Source organism: Anabrus simplex, chromosome X, assembly GCF_040414725.1.
Source record: "Anabrus simplex isolate iqAnaSimp1 chromosome X, ASM4041472v1, whole genome shotgun sequence".
In the NCBI taxonomy this organism is placed as follows: domain Eukaryota; kingdom Metazoa; phylum Arthropoda; class Insecta; order Orthoptera; family Tettigoniidae; genus Anabrus; species Anabrus simplex.
This window is the reverse complement of record NC_090279.1, coordinates 178,217,667-178,243,255: the sequence shown is the minus strand read 5'-3', so window position 1 is coordinate 178,243,255 and position 25,589 is coordinate 178,217,667. Positions and strand designations below refer to the sequence as shown.

General features: G+C 38.7%; 1 protein-coding gene across 4 annotated transcripts in view; it reads right to left on the bottom strand.

Annotated features, from left to right (window-relative positions):
- Positions 1-25,589, bottom strand: part of LOC136886335 (arginine/serine-rich coiled-coil protein 2) — a 99,633-nt gene that overhangs the window by 33,936 nt on the left and 40,108 nt on the right. For 3 of the 4 annotated variants that reach the window (XM_067159071.2, XM_067159068.2, XM_067159070.2), the window contains 3 exons: positions 25,226-25,387; positions 18,284-18,618; positions 13,124-13,335 (listed from right to left, as the gene is read on the bottom strand). In XM_067159071.2, coding sequence (XP_067015172.1) covers positions 13,124-13,335; positions 18,284-18,618; positions 25,226-25,387 — 709 coding nt within the window. The remainder of the gene's footprint in view (positions 1-13,123; positions 13,336-18,283; positions 18,619-25,225; positions 25,388-25,589) is intronic. The other variant, XM_067159069.2, reaches the window with a different exon arrangement.

Genomic DNA, 25,589 nt, shown 5'->3' with positions numbered 1-25,589 from the left:
TAGATGGACAGACTGTTATAGTGACAGCGCACGCCAGTTGTATCAGTAGAGAATTGTAAGAGAGCACCATTGTTTTTCTTGCTCGTTCTATCCTGCGATTCCGTCTTTCAGACTCTAAGCTGCTTCCATTCTGCTCAAATTTTCAACTCCATCATATAAGATTTGGTGCCATTTTGCCTTATCTTTGGCTACAGTTTCCCAGTTGACAGAGTCAATTTGACATTTATTTTAAGATAACATTTCAAAATATCCTTATATCGTTTTAGCTGCCTTCAACAATTACACAGGCCATTCTTTAGTTTGCTTTGGGAAGAGTCTTTATGGCATGCGAACGATACGTCTAGACCAACGTAGTAGATTCCTAATTATCTTTGCCGCCTCCATACTTATACTGTAGTTATATTATAGTATTATATATATTATTATATTATAGTTATATACTTATATTCTTTGAGGATACTGAAGTTCATCCAATGATCTTACCATTTCATTTTCAATACCTTCTTCAAGCATTGTTGATGGTACCTCTCCAGGCATTTTAGGCGTCTTCTATAAGCGGTCCAAGTTTTGCAGCCATAGATAAGAATTGAAAATATAACAGCATTGTAGACAGAGCTTTGTTCCAACATTTATACCATGATTATGAAACAGTCCTTTTTTTAATTTTATATATTCAGCAAAATCTGATTACTAATCGTGATATTTGAGGTATTCTTATTCGAATTTGGCGCAGGCTGGTGTAGTATCTGATTCTTAGCAATACAGTAAAATGTCATTGTAACGAACGCCTTTCGTTGACGAGTTATGAATGGAAAAAAAAAAATGTATTGAGGTATGACAATCAAATGTGGTGTCATCAAGATTAAATGCAGAGTCACTGTCGCTAGGCAACGTACATAACATAGGTAGAGAACAAAATTCAAGGAGCCATTTTACGTTCAGGGCGTAGAAAGCCGTTTTTGGTCTTATATGGTGTGAGGACATAAGACGCTGTTCATGGTGATTCGTCCGTCGGATCGGGATGCAAAGTCTTGAGCTATTCGAGAGGAGTGGGCTATGTGCCGGCGCCAGGTATCATCCTCTTCATTCTTACCATCATATATCATTTATTTCATCTGATTAGGTTGACGTCATGAAAGTCATCCGGACGTAAAAACTCGCTACAAAGATTCATCTCACTTCATACCCAAACCCCGTACAGAAAGGGGACAAGGGCTGTACACGTATACATTTAGAGAAAACTAACGAATCTGCAAATTGTCAAGAGGTTAGGAGAGCTGAAAGAAGTTGTGATTACTCACATAAGATCAATTTTTATATTTAATGATTGGTTTTATGTGTTAGGCATACAGAACAAGCTGCAGATGCGAGACTTTGTCAGAGGGTAGACAATATATAAATAATGAAATATATAGACCAAAACTTGAGAACTACAGATTTCCTAGTTCGTTACTTTCGCTAGTTTGCCAGAGTGGAGACGATATAGGACACAAGATAGACGATAATAATAAACAAGGAATAATACATATATCAGTCAAGATGCCATTTTAAGTCCGTGGAACAGGAAGCCATTTTCCTTCGATCCATGATGCCTGTCTCTCTCATAGGTGGACACAAGTTTTCACCTATGACGCATGGCTGTGTCTAAGAGCAATTCTTGCACCAAGATATGAAGCTGTCAATGTCATCAACAAGCAACACTCTCATGACTTATCCGGTTTTCTATAAATTGAAAAGTCTATTGACACGTCATACAGATGAGGCTGTCAACTACACGACAGAGATTTTGAACAATTTGGAGTCACCTGGAGTACCCTCGGAACATCTTGGGGTGGCCGATTGTGGCACCGATTATCCTTCTCAGGAATATGAATCCTTCCCTCTGAAAAGAACACGGCTCTGAAACTGATGACGAATATTACTGAAGCCACCATCATGACTGAGCATGCCGCAGGCGAAGTAGTATTCCTCGGACTGCAAGTCCATTGAGTAGGAAGCCATTTTTGGTCCACGACACTAGGAGCAATCAGCCCGTAATATTTGGAAGGGAGAGAGAGAGAGAGAGAGAGAGAGAGAGAGAGAGAGAGAGAGAGTGTGTGTGTGTGAAGCCCAGTCAAATCTACGGCACACAGAGGTCTGAAATTTTGACATAGGACAATCGCTTAAAGCAGTAGGACTCCATCTTCGAAAACGGTGCTTTTGCCATTGTCAACTGTAGGTGGATTGCTCGAGAGTTCAAAAGGCAAACACAATACAGTATACATCTTACCTCCAAATGGAAGGACATTAATATAGTTTATCATTTTGCATTATATAACAGTCTTTTATATTGTTTTAATATTATTTGTATCATCCATCAACCTAGTATCTTAAGCATTGAAAGTAACAATACAATAAAAATAAAATAATGTATTTCATGCAATTTACGTCAAAACGATGTGAGTTAATAAATATGTTTTAATTTGCTTTTAAATAATAATTTAGAAACATCTAACGGTTGAATTAATAAATGCAGGCAAAGCCGCGGGCACATATTAGTTGATTATATGAGCCATGTTTTTCGCCATCTGTCACCATCCCCAGTGTTCGCGGATTCTGCTTCTCCATACACTGCCTGCTGCATGATATTGTGGCGTTCCTAAAAACGCTGAATACACGAGTAATTACAATTCACTCAAACCTAGCTAATATGAAGCACACTGAAGTGAGTGAAAGTGTGGAAAGCTACCCTGTATGTTCTGGAAACAGGTTCTATCATGTCGTGGATAAATGTTCAACTTAAGTTACTCTTGCAAGTTATGAATCTCATTAAGTTACTCTGTAAAATACTATTTTTTTTAAATGCACAGGCAGTTTTGAATTAAATCTGTGTTAAATTCAAGTGCAGTGGTTGCTGACTACCTTGAATATTCGTTTTCTGTCTGGGAGTGTTCAGGAGAAAATCACAGACTGTTTCAAAAAAAATAAAGTCAAGGAGATAATGTACCGATACAGGGTAAAATTTGAGATACTGAAAACTTCTTGCCAGTATCTGTACTTTATATCATTACTTCATGTAAATATATGTATCTTAATTTTCCTCTCATTTAATAAATACAGTATTAAGCTGTGTCAAAGATGGATCTCACGTCTTCTCACCGATGAACACAAGGGACATTTCCAATCCTCCCTGGCATTTTTGCAACGTTATGCCGCAGACGGCAACAGATTTCTGCGGCGAATCGTCATAGGCGATGAAATGTGGGTCCATCACTTCACCCCCGAAACGAAGAGAACATCAATGGAATGGGTGCACCCCTCATCACCACAACGAAAGAAGGCCAAGGTTCAACCTTCAGCCGGTAAGGTTATGGCGACATTGTTCTTTGACATGGAGGGTTTGCTGCACGTGGAATTCACGCTGAAAGGAACGACGATCAACGCAGCGTCGTATTGTCAAACGCTGCACCGGTTGTGTAAAGCGATTAAAGAGAAGCGTCGGGGGAAATTGAGCACCGGTGTGATTTTGTTGCACGATAACGCAACAACTCACAAGGCCCGCCAAACGAGAGAACTGCTGCAGCGTTTCAAGTGGGAGGTCTGGCAACATCCACCCTACAGTCACGACCTAGCGTCATGTGACTTTCATCTGTTCGGTAAGCTCAAAACGGAGCTTGGTGGTCGACGTTTTCAGACCGATGAGGAGGTGAAGGCCGCTGTCTCAGAGTGGTTGCAGAATGCTGGAGGAAATTTCTATGCATCCGGCATTGACAAGTAGGTTGTGCATTTGCAGAAATGTTTGGGGTCTCTTGGAAACTATGAGGAAAAGTGACGTTACAGTGTATGTCGTTATAGTCGTGTTGCTGTTGTATAGGTGGTGTAATAAATGGCTATAACTGGGAAGTGCAACTTATTTTTTGATCTGTCCTCGTTAAGACGTTTCTGCAGGGGACAACAAAAATGAACGTGTTAAGCGAGAAAACTTACTACCGAATATACTAATAAAAACTAACCGACAGGGATATGGAAACACTAGATATGATTTTTTCCGACATGAAGGAATTTTACATCGTGTATCCGCGATATAGTGAAAACTATATCCACCATTTTTCAAGATGAAAGGTAAGTATTAAAAGGTGTGAAAAACATGAGAGAACAAACGGAAACAATGTGTGACTGCGACAGAATGACTTTGGCCGTCATTTAGAAAAACATCAATCAACTTTTATTATAATCTGGGTCCACCTTCTTCAATACATATTTATGTATAATAAAAGTTGTAATCTTGGTTCAATACGGAAAAACAATGAAGTTTATTTAAACATCGACCAAGTCGGCTGATGATGACCTGGACTAGGGTCGAAACCGGTACCATTTCTAATTATTATTAAATGAGAATGTAATTCACTACATTTCTTATTCTTTGGTATTGAATAGGTGGAATCTCTTTATCAATTATTTCAATTTTAATCAAGTCGACCTCTGCGCGCTTAAAGATGCGGATGCCAGTCCACTTTCTAAAGGATTTTAAGTTTTCTTGATTAGAAAGGAATTTCACTTTTTCCGTATCCATACCCAGGCAATCAAAAGACAAATATGCACCACGCTACCCAATTTCACATGATTATGTTCCTGATGATGATGATGATGATTGTTGTTTAAAGGGGCCTAGCAGCTAATCCAGATATAGGCTACTGTATCACGTGCAAAAAACTTCACTGTAACACTCAACACAATATCAATTTCTAACTTCTGAATGGAATGTGAAATATAAACACAAATAGACTCACTGTGTTATTCATCAAACTTGCTGCTAACGGGCAAGCAAAATTGAGCATTCCTGAGGCTAACAGCTTGCTCTCCGAATGTGCAACTTATCCTGTGAAGTTCAAGAATTTATAGCCTTTTCCATAATCACGCAACTGTGGCGAAGGATCATACCAGAGTTGGAAATCACGTTTGCTTTACAAGGGATAGCAAATAACATTTTCAGGGCTAGGAAAAATGCGATCGTACTAAGCGGCAATATCGAAAATTTGTGACGCGGTAAACGAGGAATTTTTTATATAGATTTAATAAGATGAGAATTGGGACTTCGAATTTACGATGTGCTAAGCAGGAAAACAAGTTAATGAAGAACGTACTAACGAGGTTTCACTGTATAGCCTATTACGGAACTTAATTTAGTTTATACGTTGAATGCATAAGGTATAGACAGGGTACATATACTGTATTTTAAAAATAGGGGGACGGGCTTCAGTGCAGTAGTTACGTGCTTGATATGTTGTTCTTCTCAGACAGCCACCAAATAGGAAAAGTATAATCAATAATAACCATACGAATAAACAAAATGGCCACCATGTAGGGCACAATTTGAACTTCATCTACACTTTTAGAATCTTAATCTTAAAAAAAAAAAAAGCACCTGAAGATTACACCATCCAATATTTTAAAAAATTCATCAATCAAACATAAAATCACTTCACAAGCTTTTAAGTATAACTTGTTTAGAAGATCACAAGGGGATATGGAGATCTCATAAAACAAGAGTCCATAACAGCAATTAGGGGTAAATACAGCAGAACCTTATTTTTCCATCTCTCTATTACTTGCTCATTGGATTATCCGACAGCCTTTCCATTCTTTAACAATATGTCGTAATGTTGTCTCCCATGGTGACCACTCCATCAGAACCTTATGTTCAGTCGGATATGTTACTAGCTATGTGGCCTGCGCGTCTTCACCTAAACTTGCCATTTGCTCCATTATGCTGGTGATTCAAGTCGTCGTCCTGAAATCTTCATTTCAGACTCGCTATCCCTCAGACTGCACAGAGCATTTATTCTATGCTGCTGAATTACATTTTGACGCTGTCAAGGAATGTGTTAACATTTTCAGATCAAAGAGAACTACTGTTCTTAGGAGATGTATATAAACAGCAAGTCACCTAAGATAGTCACTAAAAATAACTTTTAAACCATTAAGTAATGTAAAGGACAAACAAGGCCCTTAGAGATATCGAAGATACAGTTTTTCTTATGTTATCACGGGTCTCATTATCGAAGTTGCAGGAATATTCCACAGTCAACATCTGCCGACATAACTGTACTAACTCAAAAAAGGGAAGCCACACTGTTTTTTATGCTACGCATTGGTCATCGACAATGAAAATTCAGAAGTGTAATTATTTGCAAAATCTGACAAGTATTTTAAGAAGAAAGATGTCTCAATCCAACAAGTACCTCAGAAAAAATTGAGTATCTTTAAATGTGTTTGATTGACAGCCAAAGGCTGTCCCATTCAAATGAAACAAGAGTTTCATCCTCCCTCTAATGTGCAGATAAATACACTACAATTTAAAACCTGGCATATATTCAATGTCCAGAACATCTGAAATTAAACTAAAATTGTATTTATTCGGTAATAACGAGCACGCATGCAAGACTTAAGTACATGATAACCAGGAAAATGCTTAATACTACATGTCAAGATAAAGTTGTCCTGTGTAAGCCATGGCAAATAAAGCTTTCCTTTACCCATTACCCAAGATATTATGAAATGTTTTAAATCGTACAAATACCCAACTACTTGCCTTCTACAGTCCGTAGTGCATTAATGAAACTTCAAGAGTTGCTAACTTAAAGAGAACTTCTGCATTAACGGAATATTATGAACATTCATGAGAAATTAAATGTGATGGTAATTTCAGAGAAGTGAAAGATGCACAAAGACAGATTTTAAGGAGCGAGACAAGCATGTTTGATATAGATGTTGATTTCCATAGGGAATCTGAAATATTTGTCCCGAATGAGTAAATTTATAATACCAATATAAGTGGTCCGTTATTGGACATTATAAATTTTCCAGCTAACTAATTCCTGGTTGCCAGCGTTTCGCCCCCGTGTGCTAAGTTGGGTTCATCAGTTGGTACATAACCCACTCACCAAGACGCGTGGTTAGTGCATAGCGTGGAGGCCACTGAGTAGGCTACTTGGAGCAAACGGTGAAACGCTGGCAACCAGGAATGAGTTAGCTGGAAAAATGTCCAATAATGGACCATTTGTACAAGAATGTTTATCAAATAGTGATGCGAATTATTCAGGGAATAATACCTGGAACGGACTAAGAAAATAAAAACCCCTAAAGCCCAAATGCATCTAATTTTCAAGGTAAAAATTCCCATTTAAGTAAATTTGCTGTTCACAGAGAACAGCTGGTGCACAGCACATATCATAAATGGTATTTCAAATTATCTTTAAAATGTACTGCGTTTATATGTTATGAAACCCTTCCCCATGTTCTTTGTTTCTGCTGTAAAGGGGGTCTATTGATATCATAGTGATAAACAGAAAGAACATTGTTGGCTTCAATAACGATCCAACTGTGAGGTTTGGAGGGAATACATAAACAGAAGAGGTTGATGCTGAAAAGAAGACACTACGAATCGTACCTGGAATATCTAGAGGAGAAATATAACATCCTGTTCCAAAATTGGGAGGCGAATGGTGAGCTGCTCGGTTCTCTAATAGTATCTAAACTCTGAATGAACTTCTTTCGGAGTTTTGGCATTAAGATTTTGGAACTAGACTATACTGCCACTAATATTCTCAGAATCTCTCTCAAAATTGTCAGTCACCATTTGAACAGCACCACATTACAAATGAAATAAAATGTCTCCATTTGGGGATGGCTGCCTCTTCAGCGAAATTTTGAAAAAATGATTCAATAAATAGACATTATGTTTACAAAATTAATTATGAGGCTGTACCTTCACATTAACCTTTGTCAAGGGAAGTTTCCCTTTTGGGATTTTCTCTCTATTTTATTAAAAGAAAACAACTGATTAATACATAGTAATAATACTTATAGTACAAAACAAAAACAAGGAGACTGAATTCTCCTGCGACAGTTTACGTCCCCAATATTTATAAATACTGCAGCCTACAATGCATATGAAGAAATATAGTAATTAAGTTCGGAACCTTCTCTGGAACGAACAAGTTCCCTTAAGATCAAAGCAGATTCTATTCCAATCATACTTCACCCCCATAATAACATATAGCCTAGAAACCTCCACAACAACCCAACAAGTGGACAGCAAACTACAAGCCGCAGAAATGAAGTTCCTACGAACTATGGTACAGAAGACAAAAAGGGACAGGGTAAGGAATGAAAGAATAAGGGAGCAAGCTGGTGTGTACCCATCCCTGAATGAAAAAGTGACAAGGGCCCGTTTGAAATGGTTTGGCCATGTCAAACGAATGGACGATGGAAGGACAGCTACACACAGTCGTGGCCGGAAAACGACCGGTAGGAAGACCTAGGAAGAGGTGGCTGGACCAAGTGAAAGAGGACATAGGAACAAGAGGAATCAGCTGGGATGTCGTCTTGAGAGAAGAGTGGTACATGGACAGACAGAAGTGGAGAGTGCTCGTAAACCACACCCGGGCAACTGGAGTGGAAAACTGATGATGATGATGAATTTTTGCAGAAAATAGCAGCACACCAGACGAGTAAATGTGTCATTCAGGGATGAATTACGTAGGTTCACAATACCATCCTAAACCTACAGTACATGGTGGTAGTGTCAGCTTCTGGATTCCATCATTTGAAGTTCAAACCTGGCAGTAGTATTCTATTTTTCTTAAGGGCAGAAATTACCGTATTTAACCATGTAACGCCTGCCCCCATATAAGACACGCAAGATGTTTTATCGTGGGGTAACAAATTAAAAAATGCAAAGTCTGTATTTGTACGATCTGTAAATGAACGCAGCTGATTTCCTTTAATGGTATATTCATTTCAACTTACAGTTCTTTATTGTATGCAAAACACCACATACAAAATGTACATGAAAATCACATGTTAACCAAGCATGGAAAGTATGAACACTACAACAACAATGAGAGGTAAAAGTGTTTATCTCTCTGTCTTGGCAATCTCTGTGATCTCAGAGAGTGTTAGGATGCTGTGGTTGAATCAACTGCAGTCTTATATTCCAGGATCCTAGTAAATAATTATGTCACAGGTTTTAACAGACCTTATGATGGATGCTATAATTCTGGACAATGGTGAACTTTCTGTTGTGCAAGCTACCCCTTAGTGTTGCCAGATATACAAGGCATGAGTGAAAACTTATTCTGATATTAAAAATATTAACCTTACATGTAAGCCCGCACCTTAAATAATTGTTAAAATTTTCTGAAGGAAAAAAAAGTGTGGGAGTTATAGGTAAATACTGTACTCCATTCTACACTTCACATTATACGCCTCAGTATGTCGGAAATATCTATCGGCATAATGTGGTATTTCATCAAAATTAGTTAAAATCTTAGCAACAGGTATCAAATACATTCCAATTTCTCTATAATCCATCGAGTTAAGCTGAATAAAAAAAAGCTTGTCCAGAGCAGCTTAGGCAATATTATTATTATTAATAAAAGGTAGACTTTCAGAACCACTGAATGACATTTTGGGAATGTTAAGTCATTACAATATATGACATTTTAGCCCGTATTGTCAACTTTGAACAGTTTAAAGATATTAACATTAAAAGTTCCCAGCGTTAACAGCCTAATTTTACCACACAATGTTTATTATCCCTTAAACAATTAATGGAACACATTTTAAGATTAGCAGCATAGAACCAAAACTGAACTGATAGTCATGTAAATGAATGATTCTTTTTTACTTGAACAACGATGAGATGTTTCAAATGGATTTCATGTCACCCCTTTGTTGTCAAATGGCACACTAAGACCATGTAAATTTGAGTTGTAGACATGTATACCACACCTGAAGATGTCCCCAAGAGGGACGAAACATGTTCCTATAACCTTGCTTTAATAATAAAAACTTACTGTAAAGGTAAAACTTTAAATGTTAATATATTTATGTTCGATGTTAGGTCATGTAATAATTACTGTACACAGATGCATTTCAAACCTGCAACCAGGATCCTCTTCAGAGCAATAACAAAGTTGAATGAAAACTGTTCATGACGCTGTCACTCCATAGTAACTAGACTCGAGACAAACACACTGGTAGAAGTGTAGTTCATTCCAGGGCCTTCTGAGTCAAGGAGAAAGATGCTGAGTTAACTATGGAGGGTAGCCATGATCTGCTCAGTATACAGCCAGCCGCCCCGTTGGCTAAAATTATTAGGGTGTTTAGCAATTTCTATCGCCTCATGAATGATTCTATGTATACATTCCTCATGAAAAATGACAGATGCTGCATCAAAAAAGATTTGATGATCATTATTTATGGCATGTACTGCCAGAGCAGACTTCTCTGGCTAGCAAGTACCTGCGATGTTCCTTAACCCCTTAACTGGGTTTGACGCCTAAAGGCGTCAACAGCTGTTGCACGAGTACTGGGTTTGACGCCTTTAGGCGTTCTTGTAATTCTAAATGTGTTCTTACATAGGGTTAGCAGCCTATAGGCGTCTGCCTATTCTTAATCACTTCTGCCATCTACTATCGTAATTTAAAACTAATTCCATTCATGTTAGATGTGATTATTGCTGTCCTATTCATTTTTATCCAGTCTCACGCCAGTCGGGTAATTCGCGCCTAGCCGGCAGCCCGACATCTGTCTCGTGTTGCCTCGTGCAGTCCGTGCTTAATTCTTCGTAAAGATTTAATTTGTGCATATGTGCATTGAAATTACTAAATATGCGAGTTGTTGTCGTCGTCGTTGCTGTTTCGATACAGTTGTTCTGCGAACTCCACTGTCCATGTTCTGATAACTTTTTGTAAATTGGTCTGTGTATTGTAGTAAACTGTTCCGTGTGATGTGAACATGGCTTGGTTAGGAAAGACTTTGAATTATCTGAGAACCCGCCAACCGGAAGTAGGAATCACTCAAGAAAACATTGTGTTGTGTGCCTGTCAAACCGGAGGCGACGGGAAACTGTCTACTGCTGTGAGGAATGTGACGTGGCACTTTGTGCTTGCCCATGCTTCCGTATTTACCACAGTGTGCGCAATTTCCGAATGACCTACAAACCAGAAAGTATGTAGAACCTATTGATGCATATCTGAAAACTTGAAAAATGTCATAATAATGAAGGGAACACTTTATATTCACTTTCGTATGAACACACTGCGTATATATGTATATATTTACGGGTTTACAAGAAAAACGGTAATATCATAAAGCAATTGAATTTCTAATTTATCACTAATAATTCAAGTAAATCAAGTAAAATATATTTTTCTGTTGAGTATTTTCATCTGCCGCACGCTACTGTACCCATTCCAAAAGTGTACGTTGCGCTGAATAATTATTGGGTTTACATGAAAAACGGTAATATCATAATGCTATTGAAGTTCTAATTTATCACTAATAATTCAAGTAAATCAAGTAAAATATATTTTCTGTTGAGTATTTACATCTGCCGCATGCTACTGTACCCATTCCAAAAGTGCATGTTGCGCTGAATAATTACCCACTGGCTGGTTGACGTTATGAAACTATGTTCCAGTTAAGGGGTTAACCCTAATTGCTACCTTCCTACATGTTTGATCAAAATACACCGATCCAAACCAGAAAATATATATATTTATTCTAACACAGTTTAAACCAATATGATCTTAAACAGATTGCAAGCAAGTGCCTATGATGAAGAAAGGCTTAAAAGATAGTCCTGATAGGGTGCCTACTGAGAATATTGCCAATATTATCAGTGACAGATCGTATGTATGGCAAGAAGGCCAGTCTCAAAGGAGAAGAATCATGTGACAATCTGCCTTTTTGCTTAGGATATAGCATTTCATCAATCTGTTTCATTGAATAGCACTTAGGAATGTTCTCTAGGAATTCAACTTTACCGGTAACTTATCCTACTCACTAACCTCCCTTGCTCAACTGATAAGGGTGTTAAAAGCACAGCACACTTTTGACAAAGATGGCAATGAGAAGTCCCATAAAGATACCGACCGTATCTATTAATATGGCTAAGTTTACGGTAAACGGAATGACCCAAAGTTCCGTCTAATTTCCTAGAAACCAAATCATCGAAGAGCGGCAAACATCCTCAATGCTCAGTCCCCATGATAAATTTAATGTTTGGAAGTATGCTGTTCAAGTGATCCAAAAGTATGGATAATTTGTATCCAACACGGGGCCAGATAACAAATGTGTCTTCGACATATCTCAACCAGATGGAAGGCTTAAGTAAGCAAAATAAAAGACAGCGCTATTCAAAATACTGCACATAGAAATTAGTGATGACGGGTACACACGCCAATCCCATGACAACACCATCCATTTGTTCATATATTGTACCATGAAAACAAATATGTGGTGGTCAGGACAAGGAGAAAGAATAGCAATGTCACCAGGGAAGATTTTTATCTGACAGAGACAAGGTGTCCATGATTGGAATCCTAATGAAGAAACAACATATCACCAGAACAGGCATGCAGATAGGATAAAATGCCAATAAATTGCAATGAATTTCTGATGGATGCATAATTACCCATTAATTGCAATTTTAAAAAGTAAACTTGAATTCCTAAAGAGGACATTCCTGAGCAATGGCTATTCAATGAAGGAGACTGATCAAGTGATCCCGAGCAAAAAGAGACAGATTGCTGGAGCCACCTGGCTTATCTTAGTTTAGCCAGGTTTTAAGGCCAGATGCCCTTCCTGACGTGATTTTTCAGCTGAAAATTGCAACCCGCGATCAACCAGAAAACCTCAGCTGTTTGGGTGGAAAAACAAGCCTCTACCTAAATCATGCCCCCTGCAGCCAGGAAACGGAAATACAGCAGTTATACCAAACAAATTTTTAAAATCACCAAGAAACTTTTCATTAAGAAAAGTGAACATAAAATATGGAATTACCATCATTTGCTATCATACAACAAATGCTGCAATGGCAATAACCTGATGTTATTGGTACCCAGCATGAAGTTACCACAATATTTTGAGGCAAAAGAAAACTACCCTGTTATCAAGTCACATTTTTGTTAGAAAAGTGACAACAGGATCACTGGGCAAAAGTTTGTCATTCATGCAATATACATTCCAGGACCATAACATTAGAACTAAACAGAATCAAACCACCCCATATTTTATCATGCATGCATGCATTCATTAAAACCAGAACTTGTAGTACCTGATGTGAATGACTCACCTTGTTTCCCCACAGTAATTTCCTCTTCTGCATCTGCTCTGCATAACGTGCAGGGTTCATAGCTGCCGGGTTGTAATACTTGGGAAGTTCGATGCCAGTATTTGACTTCACCTGTTGCACCTGTGCTTCAATTGAGCGCTGTAACAATTGCTGTGGGGTTACAGCTGGGGGCATCTCTGGAGCTCTGAGCTCAATGCCAAGCCGCTCTAGTACTGTAAAAGAAAGAAAACAATAAACATACATCTTCATTATAGACTGTACGCCTATCAATGTTGCGCCTGTAACCCTCGAATCAACTATCTGTATGCACCTCTATTAGCAAATAGCTCCGCGGCCTCATTTAGTTCTTCTCCTATCTCTAGATCATCATGATCACCCTTGGCTTTCCTTGCCCCCTATGATAAGAGTCCATTATCCTCCTAGAAAACCTATCCTCCTCCACCCGTCTCACATGACCGTAAAACCAAAGTCTGTTTATATGCACAGCTTTATCCATCAAGTTCATCCTTAGTATCCTCACTCGGAGTACCCCTTGCCACTGTTCCATTTGTACCAGCAATCATTTACACGACCAGAGTAAGGGAACTGGCTTCAGTCCAAACGTTGTTGTAGGAGGTAATGGACAATCCTTAGGTTAAGTAGAGAAAACTTTCTCAAAAATACTAAGGTGACAGTGGAGGACTACTACAATTACAATTTTATTTCACTTGTTCATACCATCACCATTATACGATCACTGAGAATTTTACACAAACAATATTTATATATACAGTAATATATACAGTGAAACCTCATTAGTGCATTCCCCATTAACACGTTTTTCTGCTTAACACGTCGTAAATTCGAAGTCCAGATTCTCATAGTATTAAGTCTATATAAAAAGAAAATACCTCACTTATCGCATCATGAAATTTCGCTGTAACTGCTTAGTACGATCACATTTTTCCTAGACCTGAAAAATGTTACTGTATTTGTCATCCCTTCTGAAAGAAACATGATTTCCACCTTGAATAAGAGACGGCACCAGTTGTGTGATTACGGGAAAAGGCCTGAACTTAACAGGATAACTTGTACGTTCATGCAGCAAGCCGTTAGCCTCAGGAATGTTCAGTTTTGCTTGTCGGTTAGCAGCGAGACTGCTGAAAAACAGTGATCCTATTTGTGAACGTATTTCGCATTCCATTCAGAAGTTAAATTTTTTTTGTCTGTTGAATTGTACAGTAAAGTGTAGTGAATATTTGTCGCATGATATAGTAGCCTATATCTGGATTAGGAACATAATCGTGTGAAATTGACTAACGTGGTACATATTTGTCTTGTTTATTTATTTACTTGTGTCCGAAGCATACTTAATCATACAGTTACAGAAAAGTAATAGACTATTTACAAAAATTAACAAACAAAGGAAAATTGACCAAATTTACTGTACATCTAGATGGTGTTTCTCCAAAACTGAGCCACACCTATGGCATTGTCATCAGCAAGCATTAAATCTTGCACTGAGCATGAAAAAGGGCAGAGAGGACATTGATACATGTGGTTCACTGTTTGTTCTTCACCACAGTCGCACTTGCTGTCCTCCGATGTGAAGCCCCATAACTTAAGTGAGGACTTAGCCCTGCCGACACCAGTTCTTAATCGGTTAAGGGACCTCCAAACACTCCAGTCTTCATTGTAGCCAGCCGGAAGATGTTCACGCGGCTCCATCCATTCTTGCTGCTTAGATTTCCACAAGGAAAGTCTTGCCCTATCTGGTGGTCCTTTCAAGGGCTTTGATGTCTGGAGAAAACTTTTCCTGGATTTCAGCCTACATTGAGATTGATGATGACCAAACACCGGGTGAGCTTCAACATTCTCAACCTTCAGTCGTTCTTGATCAGCAGCGACTTCTCGATGAATACTTGGAGGTGCAACGCCAGCAAGACAGTATAGCTTCTCAACAGGGGTAGGTTTCAGGCATCCTGTGATTAATCTACAAGCTTCATTCAGGGCAGGGTCCACAGTCTTGGCGTGGGATGATCTATACCACACAGGCGATGCGTATTCTACAGCAGAGTAACACAGAACCAATGCAGTGGTTCTAAGAACTTGTGCCTTTGCATCCCAGTTTGTACCTCTCAGCTTCCTCAGGATGTTGTTTCTGGCACTGACTATGTGTTTGATGTTGGAACAGTTTTTTCTCAAAGTGAGAGAGCGGTCCAGCGTTACCACTAGGTATTTTGGGGTGAAAGAATGTTCCAAGATGGTTCCATTCCAGGAGACATGTAATTTCCTTGATGCTTCTCTGTTTTTGAGGTGGAAAGCACAAAGCAGAGATTTTGACGGATTCGGCTTTAGGTGGTTAGCTTTGTAATATGTGCCTAATTCCTTCAGAGCGCTGTCAAGAGTGAATTCTACCTCTTCAAAAGTTTCACACTGGCAGGCTAGTGCAAGGTCATCTGCATATATGAAACTTCTTGTTTTGTTAGGGAGTGGTTGGTCATTATAATATGCTTACAATATTGTGATTTTTATTCCACCTTTTCGATACAATTTGTTTTATGTTGTTAGAAAATCTTAATGCTACAACACTATTTTATAGGGACATGTTTCGCTTGATTTCAAGCATCCTCAGCCTATATACTCATCTCAAGGTTAAGACCTGTCATTTTTGATTTGCTTTAACAAATTTTTGCTTAATTAATTCTAAAAGTAAGTAATAAAATACGTAAACAAAGGAATTTGTGAATACGTTAATAGCTTAACAATATGAATGACTATACTAAAATTGGAATATCCGTTAATTCTAAAGACATTGACGTCCAAAACACATTATCTTCAAAATGTTGAAAATTTGGCTAAAATTGTTTTCCTGAAGTTCTAGTTTATTAAAAACAATTGTAATTTGACTTCTATGTTAAAATTTGAGTCGTAATTTTTGTTAAAACTTATTGGTGTCTGAAGATTAAAATCTTGGATACATTGGAATTCTGCTTCAGGTATTAATTTTGAGGCTTGCTACTGTAATTTATTAGTTCTGAACAGTAAAATGCTGAATTAGGTAGTTCATCAAACTAGTCTTGTTTTGAAAATCAGATATTCCTTTGGTAGTAGTTTGTATTTATATGAGGGTTTAGTCAAAAGGGACGTCAATCCAAAATCTTGAGGTGTTGATTTGCTTCTTTCACAATATTTGAATGATGGTGCGTCCCTTTGACTGCTACTACAAAACTTCGTGGTATTTCTTACATTACGGTGACTTATCTGTTGTGGTTCAGCTCCTTGTGTTATACACATGGAAAAGCTTTTCCATATGTATAACACAAGGAATAGATAACAGTCACCACGTGGTTAACCTATCCCGCTCAGCGTGTATGGTATTTGGTACGCTTCGCGATCTTTCGCATTTTCCTTCAGTAATTAGTGTGTTTTTCATATTGTTGGAGGGTTCTAGTGACTGAGATCAGTGGAGTGTTGCCTTTGTAGCCCATAACCTCCTTCCTGTGCCAGCCATTAGCAGCGAGTGATGTTTTATTTCCTCATTCTCTTTTATTCTTAATAATATATTCTCCCGCCTTTGCTGGCAGGACCTAGAGTTTACAGTGCACTATGTCTTCTGGAATGGGCTAGAGCAATTTTGTTACTTTCATTGATCTGTCTCTGTCTTATCCTTGACTTTGACAATGTGAAAGTGACTGAGGTATGAGCGATGCTAGTAATGCCATTCCTTATGCAGCCAGTCCCTGCTATGAATGGTGTGAAAATGTTGCTTATAGGGTCGGTTGGTGCATGCATTTCTGTGGGCTTGGCAGACTGATTGTAACAGCAACTTATGGCTCGGCGAGGAAAGCAACGGGAAACTACCTCACTCCTCATTTCCCTATTACGCCTCTTCAGTGATGCCTAGGCCATCTATGACAGCTGATGGCAGAGCTGTTGAGGATCCAACCATCCTTCGGGCTGAAGACTGAACATGCATACAATATATTCCCTTATTAGTGTCAGATGTTAGTAAGTACGGTTTTTGTGAATTTGTTTTCAATCCATATTCATTAGTTTTTCTGAGTACAGTATTACATTTTACAAGGGCTGTTTACCGTGGCCGTACTGCATCAGCTGTTCTTGCGGGTGTAGCGCGCTGGCAACAGAGGAAAGGCGATACTCATTTGTTTTGCGAAACTTCAATTTAGAAGTAAGGCCGTGTGGAGTCAATTACTGAACAGGCTTCTTGAGAGTCAACTGGCAGTGGGAATTAGCTAAGAGCACATTGTGCTACAGCAAAGGTTGTGTCAACCATGCCTTGTGGGTTGGCACCAAGTCCTGCCAGAATATCCAGTGGATACACACACAAAACGTGGCGACTACATAATTTTTTCTTGAATGTTGCTTTGGTAATTGTAGGCACAAGTTTTCACTCCCCTTTCACAGAAATGCCATGGTGTGACTTCATTAACACTTCTCACAAAACCATCAATGACAGACATGAAAGTTCACAGTGGCTTTCCAAGAGCTGGGAGCATTCATTTGATTATTCCAGCAATTCAGTTTTTCTTCCGTAGTGAAAATTTTCAAGTCGGCAAAGAGAATTTGTTCGTGACTGCCATTTGTATTATTCTCCAACAGTCTCTCAAAACTTTGTCAAAAGGAAAACTGCTGACAGTTGCTTTCTTGCTCTTCTTTGGTACGTTCCAAATCTAAAATATTTCTAATGGTGCATGGCATCGTTTGAGGTAAGAGTTTAATTTCCTACGACAAAATTCTTTACTCGTGGAATGGATTTCTTTCAACATCTGATGAAAGCTTTGAATTGATGGTTTCTGGTGCCATTCTCACACATTGTTGACTACTCCCACAGAGGAAGTTGCATTGTATTGTTTAAAGGTTCATTATAAAAATTTGGTTGTTATTTACACCAGTCTGGACAAGTATATTCACTAGATTCTTGTTTCAGTCGTGTGGCAAGATCACAGCGATAAGGTTTCTTTGCATTCCCCATGCCAGGATGACTGTGCGACAACGGACCGTTGACTGCTTCTTTTCAAGACTTCAGATTATAATGTTGCCTCGCTGTACCCACTACACACGGGATTTCAAACGTGTTTAATTTCAAAAATGGAAATTTACAAAGATCAACATAAAAGAAAGTTTATCACAGTACTCAATGAAATAAGGTAAACTTACCTGTCAGTTTATTGGGTTTCTTGTCATAGCCTCTCCTACGATGATCCTTACTAGGCCTGTCCCGGCTACGGGACCTTCTATCCCTGCTCCGTGATCTCCTGTCTCTGCTACGAGATCTCCGTTGATCCCGGCTCCTTGACCTTCGGTCACGGCTGTGAGATCTCTGCCGATCCCTGCTCTTCGAACTGCGACAGCGCTCACGATCCTTTTCGCTACTGCCGCCTGATCTAGAGGAGCGAGACAGGTCAGAATGTTTGGAGTAACTTGAAAGAGAAGATGAATGACGGGACTGAGGGCTACGAGATCGATGCCTGTGGTCAGGAGAACGATTTCGCCTGGAAAATAAACAGGTTGGCAAAGTGAAGATATTTCTGCATTTATGTTTCAAGGAGTCACAAAGATAAGAATGTTTTGAACTTTCGAGTGATAGTGTTTACAGATGAGATGATCCAAAGGATTAGCAGCTAGTGTCCACCCGGGATCGCAGCACCTTTTCGCAGGGATTTTCATCACAAAATATTATATTTTCTGTGACCTGAAATCTCTGCAAAATATCCATCATCTGACAGACCTTTGTTATTTACTATGTTACATGAAAAATGTACACTCTTTATGAACACAATTATACACTTACACTTCCTTAGAAATAACACAAAGGAGGGAGTTGGCCATATTGTTAGGGTCACGTAGCTATTAGCCTGCATTACTGGGTTTGAACCACAATGCTGGCAGCCCTGGAGATGGTGTTATGTGGTTTCACATTTTCGCACCGGGCAGATGCTGGGGCTGTTCCATAATTAAGGCCATGGTCGCTTCCTTCCCGCTCCTAGCCCTTTCCTATTCCATCATCGCCAAAAGACATATCTGTGTCAGTGAGATGTAAAAAAAAATCCACACCACAAACAGAATGATCAAATATTATTACTGAATATAAATACCACCCCACCCAATAAAATATCTAATGCATTTGCAAATATATTTGAACAAATAAGGGATGATGTGTAAAATTTCGGGCAAATAAGCTTCCCCCTGTAGCAATTTTGAGTACCGTATAATCCCAAATAACACCCGCACTTTTTTCCCAAAAACATTGGTTCCAAATCTTGGGTGCGGGTCATAATCAAGCCGTTCATTCTCTTAAATATTTACAACGTTTACATGGAGAATTGAAATATATATTGAATATGGTTACCATACTCAATATACCACGTATAAACGGGCATTCAGGTCTTATTGTGTTTTAGTTGCGTTCTAGAAAACAAGATCGATTTTTTCTACATACGGTTACAGTGGCATGTAAACGCAAAACTTAATGTAATGAAATATGGTAAATCAAAGAATATGGGCAAATATGCAGTAAATATGAAAGCCGCTGCCGCGGATGCTCGATAGTCATTTGTTTCACAAGTGTTGCTGGCGCTGGATGCGCAAATGGCTATTCTTGCGGGATATCGTACTTTGCGAGAGTCGAGAGTGTTGGTTACGGAAGTCTACCTCGCTCGCATTTGAGTTCCGTATCTGTCCCATGAAAGTGCTGTCTCGATAGTAAGCGATGGATGCAAAACGGCGCCTGCGCTGATTTACCGTGCGACAGAAACTTAAAGTTGTAAGCGAAGCTGAAATATACAGAAATTGTGCCGTTGGCAAAAAGTACAATATTGATGAATCGTGTATTTGTGATTGGAGGAAGAAGGAAAAACTTCTAAAAAGTAACGGCGGTCACAGAGCGTTCCGCGGGTGGAGTGCAGTGTTTCCGGAAATTGAAGAACGACTCCACACATTTGTGATAGAAAAACGTGTTAGGATATGGTGTGTCTATACTGAAATGTGTCAAGTGAAAGCACTGGAGATCTCAAAAGAACTCAGAACACAGGGTTTTACTGCAAGTCGCGGATGGATCCGAAACTTTTATTGGAGAAAGGGGAGACGGCCTACGTCTATTTCACAACGTCTCCCTGGGGCGTATGAAAAAAAAAAATTAACGGCCTTTCAGCGTTACAATATTCATTTGAGGAAGCAAAATTCTTATTTGCTGTCGCAAATTGGGAATGCTGACCAGACCCCTGTCTATTTTGAAATGCCGTTGGAAAATACAGTGGATACGAAGTATTCTAAAAGTGTAACCATCAGAACAGGTGGTAACGAAAATCAACGATGCACGGTAATGTTGTGCATATTAGCAGATGGCACCAAACTCCCTCCATATGTGGTTCTGAAAAGGAAAACGCTTCCGAAAGGAAACTTGCCATCCAGTGTTATTGTTAGAACACGAGTCCGGCTGGATTGACAGTGCGTTATGTGAGGACTGGGTGAAGTGCGTTTGGCAACGTCGCCTGGGAGCTTTGTTAAAGAAACAAAACATGCTCGTGGTGGACAGTTACCGAGGACATACAACTGATGCCGTAAAAGATACGAGGAGGAAAGGAAAAACTGATTTTGTGATAATACCCGGAGGACTCCCTTCTATTCTACAGCCGTTGGCTGTGTGCGTGAACCGGCCTTTCAAAACTGCAACAAAACAGTTGTACACCGAATGGATGTCTGATGGTGATCAGGCGTTAACACCAACCGGACGAGTGAAGAGGCCTGAAGTGGGACTAATATGCAGCTGGATCAAGACCGCATGTGCGTGCATTCCCAACGATCTAGTGTCCAAAAGCTTTAAGAAATCTGGAATTTCAAATTCAGTGGACAGTAGTGAGGACAACTATTTGTGGAAAGATGCCACTGACGAAGGTTCTTATGGTGAAACGTCAGTATTTTCTCTATATCTCTTGACGAATGGAACAAAATGCACCAATAAGCCATTCCATTATGACCACCTCAACCTGGGAATATTTTGCACGCCTGGAGCGGGGAGACTAACACGTAACATGTTGGTGGTATAGTATATATGCAGCAGAGGCTGTCGTGCATCATCCGGAGTGACTGTGAGACCACAGTTTGAGAAGTCACCAATGGGTACAATGGTGATGAAGAGCCCAACATGTCTCAGCGCAAGGTTCATCGAACACCACTGTGCAATGGACTGCTGGAGTCGACCCAGTTGTAGCCCAAGGCTAAATGTGCTCCACTGAATGCAGGGCGAGGCAAGAGCAAAATCATAGCCACTGGACCGTGAATGATTGTAGAAAGGGTGTCCTGGACCGATGAGTCCAGATTCCCGATTTATCACATTGACGGCCAAGCACGTGTACAATGATTTCCATCTGAGTATACGGCACATGGTTGCACAGTAGAACAGGCAAGCTGATGGAGGTGTGCTGGGCAATGTTTTCAAGGGACACACGGGACCCATTATTCAGGTACACCAATCCATAACAGCTATCCAGTATCTATATGCTGTTGGGTACTAAGTTCATCTGTTCATGTCAGCAGTGTTAGTTGATAGTGATGGCCACTATCAACAGGACAATGTGCCACTCCACACTGCCAGGATCGTGAAGGACTGATTTGAGGAAAATGCTAGAGCATATGCTTTAATGCTGTGGCCTCTAATAGCCTCCATATGAAGCCCATTGGACATATTATGTGATTCGATTTGGAGGAGGAGGTTCGTGCTATATTTCCACAGTCCAGCAGTGTACGCTAACTGTAGGACCTGATGTTGCGCTTGTGGTACCAAAACACTTGAGGATACCTTCCACCACCGGAACTTCATCGCGCAATTATATGAAGTCCTAAAAATAGGGGAAATTGTAAGGTGAAGTTCTATATTATTATGCAATATAATGTATTGCTTTATTTATTCTATCATTTTACTTTGTCGTGTGTTGTTCCACCGCATTAATATAAGGTTTCTTTAGTCTTTAGAAAAAAACGTTCATATTTTATATCAATATTATGCAATATAATATATTGCTTTATTTATTCTATCATTTTACTTTGTCGTGTGTTGTTCCACCGCATTAATATAAGGTTGAAAAATACTTTCATATTTTATATCAATATTATGCAATATAATGCATTGCTTCATTTATTTTATCATTTTACTTTGTCGTGTGTTGTTCCACCGCATTAACATAAGGCTCTTTAGTCTTTAGAAAAATACTTTCATATTTTATATCAATAGTATAGGAGATTAGATAAAACTGTAGAATATAGTTTAGATATAAGTTTCACCATGTTAATTGTAGCTTATCTATCGTAGTTGCCACTGTAATTGGGATACTAAGTCCTGTAGTGTGCAATAAATAAATAAATAAATAAATAAATAAATAAATAAATAAATAAATAAATAAATAAATAAATAAATAAATAAATAAATAAATAAATAAAGTAAATGCCTCACCGAGCGGCCATGGTTCTGGAAGCAAAAAGTGGTCCTATATCGTATTATAGAGGCGGTCATAATATAAAGGCTCACCATTGTACATTAAACCTAAAGACTGCCGAGATCCAATGCGAGTCAATGCTCTGTGAATCATAATGCTGCCATGATCCGATCCTGTAAGGGCTTGTTTCCAAATGCAGTTTGTTCAGGTTTAACGCAACAGATGACTCGCATGTGCATGTTGGCTGATCCATGGTATCTCTAGCAAAAAGTAAAAGCCACTTCCTCTCTGACAAAGATATATAACATTCTTATTTTGTATTTTTTTGTGAGGTTGGCACATGTTGGCCATGTTGCCGAGCAAGTTTGTTTGGCGCAAGTATTGCTTTTATCGTGTTTTTGCGTATTATACTGTAAATTTGTGTACGGTAAGATAGTAAAATATTATTCCACGTGTGTGATGCAGACTTGGAATCAATGTTGTTAGGAAGTGACAGCGATATTTCTTCTAGCAAAGATAAAAACTGTGAGACAGTTAAAGTTCACGACACAGATACTAGGCCTACAGGTGTTACCCCTCCTCAAATCACTACTAATATTATTATAACTGATGCTGCTACTACAAATGACGATGGTGAAGATGAAGATTTTAGTGTTAAGTAAGATGCAGGTCAACTTGACGAACTTAACTTCAAATTTCAATTTCAAAAACTAAATTCATTTGGACAGTTTTAAACATACATATTTAAAACTTTTAACATTAAAAGACAACACAGTTAACTGATTCAAACATTTATGTGAAATAATTAAGAAAATGAAATACTATGCCAGTCAAATTGAGAAATTTAATTATAGAAACTGGAAATGGATAGTTCATTAATATGTTTTGAATATAAAGACCTAAGCGACAACAAAGTAAATCCCAGGATGTATACATGGATATATTGTGAATCATTAGAAGAAAATTCACCAATATAGCTTCAAAAGTGAGGAGAGTATAAAATTTTCAGTAAAACCTTACATTCGACCTGAATTTAGGTTGGCAGTTTTAGCAGTACTACATTATTTTAGTTTGGCAGGGAAAGGGTTAAACATCTGATGTTCTGGCAACACTTGCTATATTTACTCGCATGTATTTTGCCATCACATATATCACACCCTAATTTTTGAAATAATCTCCGCTTATATCACACATTGCTCTTCTTTCATGTGCAAGTATAAATATGACAAGGTACACCCAACAGCATGCAGGCCGGTTCTTGACTCAAAGGGCAAACAAAATCAAACCCCATGGCTCAACAGCCTCGAAAGGCTATGTCCTACCAAGCGGCCGATGCTCAGCCTGAAGAATTTCAGATTATAAGGCCAGGAATTGAACCTGGGGCCCCCAGGTAAGAGTCAGGCATGCTACCCCTACACCGCAGGACTGGCATTCAAAGTGCAACAGTCTCCTTAATCACCTGTAGCCTAATGAGTTAGATGGAATACGACACTATTGAACTGGATGCAATTTCAGTACAAGACCGAGTCCAGAGTCCCTCCTTTGATTTCAAGCACGACTTCGCCTATAAGTAGCTATGGAAAAGCACTGAAGGTTCAAAATTTGAGCATTCAATTTGTGGAGGAACGCTAAACATGCCACGGTCCACAATTTACTGTGAAGGAGTTCAATGTATGCTACAGGCGGAAACAAAAAGTTGCTCTTGAAAATGCCAACAAATCATGGGAAGCATTCCTTGGACCGAAAGAATGTTAAAATTAAATACATGACGACTGCTGATAGTAGGCAGCGCAGCTAAATGAAATCGGAAATGGCAGGGCAGCGTGGAATACTACAAACTTAAAAATACTAAAAATACTTTATGTTCAAGAACACGTTAAGGAACATAATAAATTGCCATCTACTATGTGAAATCATGAGACTTTTTTATCTTTAAAAAGTATTTTAATTCTAAACAATATCCGAGAAACCGGAACTGTGAAATGATGACTTAATTCTAATCAACTGACTTACTAATTTCTTGCATATACCTTCCACCCAGATTTTTAAGCAAATATGGTATTATAGCCATTAAAGTGCGCCTTCTTAATTGTAACTCCTGCCCTCTCGTTTGCACCATGCAAGATTTGGTGAAGGCCACACCAAATGATCGAGATCTCACCAAATTCTGGTCCGATATGATATAATTGTTACTTGAATGTACCTCTAGTATGTTTTCATCAGTTAGGCCCATTAATTATTTCTTATTCTTAATAATTCATATCATGTACTGCTTCTGATACGAATAAATAAATAAATAAATAAATAAATAAATAAATAAATAAATAAATAAATAAATAAATAAATAAATAAATAAATAGCCATTAAAATTGCGTTTATCCTTGTAGTAGTTAAATCTGACAAACTCACCACCGCTTGACCTATACAGATATAAACCTATTCACGAAAGTTTAATTTTAAGGTAAATGCAGTAAATCTTAACATTTAAATCTTCAATAAGAGATCTGTTAAGATGATCAGTTTCTCCTGTATGTTCTTCTAAAAGTCTAAAATCTAGACGAAGACAATGCACTTAAACCTTGCCCAGTACTAAATGGCATTGTTTCTTCCTAATAAAACACAAACCAACAAGTTGTGCAGTAATATCACAAAAAATAAATTCCCCTACCTTATATCTAAGTCTTTACTCCTTGACAGGTTCTTGCTCTGCCTTTCATGACTGCCACTCCGCCTGTCACGACTCCTGCTTCGTCGATCTCTCTCAGAGCGTCCACTCTTGTCTCTGTTGGGTCTGTCCAGGTAACGAGACCTCTCCTTGTCCTTGTCCCTGCTACAAGTCAAACCTCAATTCACCTTAAAGGGAAGATGGGCAAAGGACACTAAAGTACAAGGAAAATTGAATTACACTGCTGAAAGGAAAACATATAAAATTTAACATTACCTAGGTGAAGATCAAAGTGCCATGTTGAGAGATGCATAAAATCTTGCTAAACAAAGAAAGAGAATGCCAGACAGTTCAATTCTTTTAAATA